Source organism: the organism of the source record quoted next (assembly GCF_019968985.1).
Source record: "MAG: Porospora cf. gigantea B chromosome Unknown PgB_NODE_1802_length_4804_cov_113.098, whole genome shotgun sequence".
NCBI lineage: Eukaryota > Apicomplexa > Conoidasida > Eugregarinorida > Porosporidae > Porospora > Porospora cf. gigantea B.
Genome location: NW_027178746.1, coordinates 1 through 4804, shown reverse-complemented (window position 1 = coordinate 4804; position 4804 = coordinate 1). Strand labels below are relative to the sequence as shown.

Here is a 4804-nt window from a genome sequence, read left to right as displayed (position 1 = left end):
TGTGCCGTTCGGAGAACAAGATTGCAGCTGCGATCTTCGTGTTGAACGAGATCATACGAAAGAAAGACCGTTGTCTGATGTTCGTCGCCACGCGGCACCACGTTGATTTTTTTACTCTCCTCTGTAAGAAGCTGCGTATAAAGTGCGGGGGGTGCTACGGGTCCATGGACCAGGAGGCTCGAGAATTTCAACTGATGCGGTTCAAGCAGCGGCGGGTGAAGGTGATGGTCGTGACTGACGTTGCGGCTCGTGGGCTGGACATCGACGATCTGGAGGTGGTTCTCAACTACGACTTCCCCACGTCCCACAGAATTCTCGTTCATCGAGCTGGCCGTACCGCCCGGTTGGAGCGCGCGGGTCTTTGCCTCTCCCTAATCACAGAAAACGACTTACCGTATGCTGTGGAGCAACTTCTGCACGTTGGTCGGCCTGCGTCGATGGCCGAGATGACATTTGACAAGCCCGATAAATTTTACACTGGCGAGGAAGGGGTGACGGTGCTTGGATCTGTGGGTGACACCGGAATTGAACAGGAGATGGTCGACGTCGCGATGAAGTTTGATGACATCAGCACGTCATACAAGTCCGTCTTGAATTCATACAAGCTCTACGACCGAACCCGACCCGCTCCTAGCAAGCCGAGCATCCGAAAGGCACGGCAGTTCACGAAGGAGGCTGGCGGCTTTCAAAAGATGATGGAAGTGATACATCCGTATATTCGCGCCAGAGTTCTGCGAGCAACTGTAAGGTCCACTCCAGAGGATCTGGAGAGGAAGTCTCACTACTTGGCTTCCATTGAAGCCTACCGACCTAACTTCGATGACCCCAAACTCACCAAGCAGAGTGCGCGCGTACTCTCTGCCGGCTCGACTCAAGCGATGAGACGCCGAAAGTTTTCCACCAACCTGCAGGAGTACAGTCTCAAGAGGCGCGACCCGACTCGATCCACCATTTGTAGCCTGTCCATCAGCAGGTCAGCCCTCGAAGGATTGGCGTGCAAGCCGCGCCGGAAGAGCGAGCCCGAATTGGTACAGCCAAGGCCCGTAGATGTTGGCGACGATCCCTTGCTGGATGCATTTTCCGACGACGACATGGCTGATGAGGCTGGAAACGTCGTAACTGTCTCCAAGGGAGCCGGATCGCTCATGTGCAGCGGGGTCACTGTAATCGCTGACGACGACAACGAAATGCGGCAGCAGAGGCATGTCATGCGCTGGAATGCCAAAAACAAGAAGTACCAAATGGTTCTCCTAGATGAGGATGGCCAAGTGGTAAAAGGTCGTAAGAACGAGGCCGGACAGATCGTGAAAAGCGAGGTCGCAAAGAAGGGCCTGTACAAGAAGTGGATGGGACAGTCTAGGTTATCGATTCAAAAGTCTGGTGAAAGGGAGAACAAATACGCTGCCAGTACTGAACAAGCCAGTAAGTGCATTCTGATTCCATTGGCTAATTTTTCCCAGAACCAGGTGATGAGGAGTATGACCAGCTTCGACCCAGCCTGCTGGGCAAGAAGCCGCTCCAGAGGGTGCGTGGCCGGTTTATGTCGAATGGGAAGGTCTTGAGACGGCATTATGAGTCTACGGTGAAGCCCGAGAAGCAGGCGGACTCGGGGGACGAAATCGAACCACTTCCTCTTTCACAGTTGACAAGGAACCAAGGATTGGTGGAGAAGATAGAAAAGGGGCTTCCTTTATCTGCCAAAGAGTCGAAGCACAGGACGAGATTGATGGGAAGGCAGGCCGATAGCAAGCAGTCCACACGTGGAGAGAGTGATTTCGTTCCCAACACAAGAAAGCGCAAGAAGTCCCAGCCTAGCAGGAAGAAGTCACATTCAAAACGACGAAGGACCTCATGAAATTTGTGTAGTGACCGCTGTGTGCGTTGAGAGTGCGCACCTAAAGATTTTCGCAGAGAAATTCTTGGGATGAATTCGGAACACGAAGTCCTCAACGTGTCTCGTGACAGGCCAGCCAGGTTGGTTGTGGCACCTGTGGGATTCGCAGCCCCTGGTGACGACCTGATCAGACAGGCAGGCGCTGGTGTTCCTGCCGCTCGGACGCCGGTGGAGGCGGGAAGCGCTTGTTGCCCCTGTCCTCCGGGTGCACCTGCAGGCGGCGCCAACGGCGTGGCGCTTGACGGCCGAGCTGCTCTGGACATTACCGCCCATGGCTATGTCGCCATTACGCCAGAAGGACGTGACTTTTCTGCAACCTCGTCCATGATGCCGTCTGAGGCGATTGCTGCGTTGTCTGCCATGCAGGCTGACTCCTCAATCCGAGGTTCCCCCACTGGGCTTTCTGGTGGGCATTCTGGTGGGCTTTCTGGTGGGCCTTCTGGTGGGCCTTCCGGTGGGCCTTCCGGTGGGCCTTCTACGAGACCAGTGGACTCCGCCCCCACTGCTCCAGGTGCTTCCTCCACACATTCGGAGTTGCAAGCCGAGCTGGAACAAGCCGAACGTGCCTTCTATGAGCTGAGCGAGGATCTGGCCCCCGATGGGCAACACGTGGCGATGACGGCCTACGGTGCTGTCCCTCTGCCAACAGATATACGCAAAGGGATTCCTGAGTCGTTCATGACGCAACCGATAATCCAAGAGCGAGACATATTCGTCACCAAGGAGGAAACCCACGAGAGAGTCGTGGAACATGACTTCACCGAGTTCGATCACAAGTTCTTGGAAGTTCCTCAGCGGGTGAACGTGGAGCGTATGGTCTTCCACTCCGAGCGCCGGGAAATAGTCATTCCTCGCTACCTATACAGGGCCGTCATCGAGGAGAAGGTGATAGAGATTCCGCAGGGAATCCGCTACGTGGAGGTGCCGATTGAGGTCCCCATGCAGTTCCCGCCGAAGATTCTGCCGCTTCCTAAGAAGCATATCGTGGAGCGCGTGATCCATCAGACCAAGCCTGTCATCCAAGAGAAGATTGTCGAGGTTGATGAACCCATCATTAAACGGGTGGCCAAGGTCACCTTGAAGGAGATTCCGTATATCGTACCGCGATACGTGGAGAAGACGGTGGAGGTGCCGTACACAGCTGATATGGCCAACATCCCGGCCCCCAGGGGAGCCATTCCGACCATCATCCCTGCGAGTCCGCCAGTCAGCGCACAGGAGATGGCCGAAGGAACCCCTGTTGTGGCTGCGGAATTGCCGTCAGCGGCACAAATGCGAGCTCGCGCACCTTTCAGCCCGTCAGCCACCTCCGGCCCCGATGCCACTACCGATCAGCCCTTTCAAGATGGAGCCGCCACAGCCCCAGCCGGCTCCTTTGGTTCACGCTCCTCAGGTTCCCCTGACAAGAGTCAGATCCTCACGACTTACGATCCTGCGGATCCCTCTCCAGCGGCCTCAGCTACATCCGCCTTGCCGCCTGGAACAATTCATCCCGCCTCCACCCCTCTTCGTGAGGTGCCCGTTGTGGCCAATGACGTGCTACATTTGCCCCCAACGTGCGAGCCACAGACCGTCTTCGTTACCCCTGGAATCAAGGAGATTAAGGTCCCCTACGAAGCTCGCATTGCCGTACAAGTGGGTACATTCTAGTATGATACTCTTCCGCATCTACCCATATATCTCATTTCAGGTCGTGCAAGGCCGAGAGTTGCCACGGGGAGCCCCAGTCGCCCAGGAAGGACACCGATTCATGCACCCCACTACCAGCGCTTACGAGGCCTATCGTACAGCTCTCGCCAACTGCGGGCTCAGCCAACCAACCGTCGAGACGATATTGGCGAGTGGTCGCCATGTCGCTGCTGCTCGGGCTCCTGATGGTTCTGTAACTGTGGCGGTGCCCGGACAAAAGCCCAGGGTGTTCCAGGCCGGAACTCCGGAGAGCTTCATAAAGGAATATGTGCAGTCGTGCCCAGAGAGCAGCAGCAGCAAGATCCCGACCAAGGTGTACGCAACCAGCATGGACCCGATCTTGGCTCAGGGAAATCCTGAGCTGGGTACGGTGGTGTTCCGCCCCCAGAAGCAGCACACCGAGATTCTTACCCAACAAGGAGTCAGGAGCCTTAGCGAGTTCAATGCGCTTCCGTCAGAGGCGGTGTGTTGTGGACTGGGCGGCAGGGACAACAGCAGCTTGCTGCCGCCCTTCCCGCCGGTTCCTTATGTTCCGTTGACGTTCGATGGGACTCTAGACCAAGCTGCGCAACAGCGGTACGAGGAAGAATATCTGAACAAGGGTCGTGCGCCGCCGGTGTCGAAGATCAACTGGCCTAATGAGGTGTGAGTGCCACTATCTATGAGTGTTAAAAACCGTCAACAGCAATAATCATGAGGAAAAAAACACTGCTAACCAGATAGTGGGCTCGGTAGCAGATGTGCTGTCAACTCGATGCTTGACTCTGGGAGGAATGTCAATACTGTCACCCGATTTCAAATCTACAACCTTATCTTCGAATCGCATGCGGGCTTCGCCTGTCAATACCATTACCCACTCGTGCTCGCTTTGGTTGTACCAAAAACCTGCAGGAGACGCCTGACCATGCGACACGATCCGTTCTACTCTAGTAGAGCCTGACTCGACTAAAACCTCAGTAACCTCCTTCGACCGATCAGTAGGTATCGATTGCAGAAGGTTCATTGCAGAATTTCCGCTTTGATGTAGCATCTGCAAACATTTCTTCCCTCTTCTAGGCTCTTCACTATTTGTGCGTGCGTAAGTCATGACAGAGACTCTGTGTCTGGAATGCGTCAAGTTGGTTGGATTCGAGCGAACCACACATTTTGACGGCTTACAATGGAGTGGGTTGAAATTCGTTGAATGTTTAGCATACTTACCTTGTCGATGATTCGATTTGC

The 4804-nt window shown here is 55.1% G+C and overlaps 3 protein-coding genes across 6 annotated transcripts; 2 read left to right on the top strand and 1 right to left on the bottom strand.

The window, feature by feature from the left end:
• Positions 1–77: 77 nt before the first annotated feature.
• Positions 78–1855, top strand: KVP17_003415 (uncharacterized protein; the record flags this gene model as incomplete). Of its 2 annotated transcripts, XM_068520663.1 has the most annotated exons (2): positions 78–1422; positions 1461–1855. In XM_068520663.1, the coding sequence occupies 2 exons, from the start codon at positions 78–80 to the stop codon at positions 1853–1855; spliced, it is 1740 nt and encodes a 579-aa protein (XP_068377665.1). The 2 variants fall into 2 exon arrangements, with proteins under 2 accessions (XP_068377665.1, XP_068377664.1); XM_068520662.1 differs by having other exon boundaries at positions 78–1562.
• A 69-nt stretch (positions 1856–1924) lies between these two features.
• KVP17_003413 (uncharacterized protein) lies at positions 1925–4232 on the top strand (the record flags this gene model as incomplete). Of its 3 annotated transcripts, XM_068520658.1 has the most annotated exons (2): positions 1925–3529; positions 3585–4228. In XM_068520658.1, coding segments are annotated over 2 exons (2249 nt in total), but the record flags the coding sequence as incomplete, so codon positions are not given. The 3 variants fall into 3 exon arrangements, with proteins under 3 accessions (XP_068377660.1, XP_068377661.1, XP_068377662.1); XM_068520659.1 differs by lacking the exon at positions 3585–4228 and having other exon boundaries at positions 1925–3544; XM_068520660.1 differs by lacking the exon at positions 1925–3529 and having other exon boundaries at positions 3546–4232.
• A 42-nt stretch (positions 4233–4274) lies between these two features.
• KVP17_003414 (uncharacterized protein) lies at positions 4275–4586 on the bottom strand (the record flags this gene model as incomplete). Its single annotated transcript, XM_068520661.1, has 1 exon — positions 4275–4586. The coding sequence occupies one exon, from the start codon at positions 4584–4586 to the stop codon at positions 4275–4277; it is 312 nt and encodes a 103-aa protein (XP_068377663.1).
• Between the last annotated feature and the right edge of the window lie 218 nt (positions 4587–4804).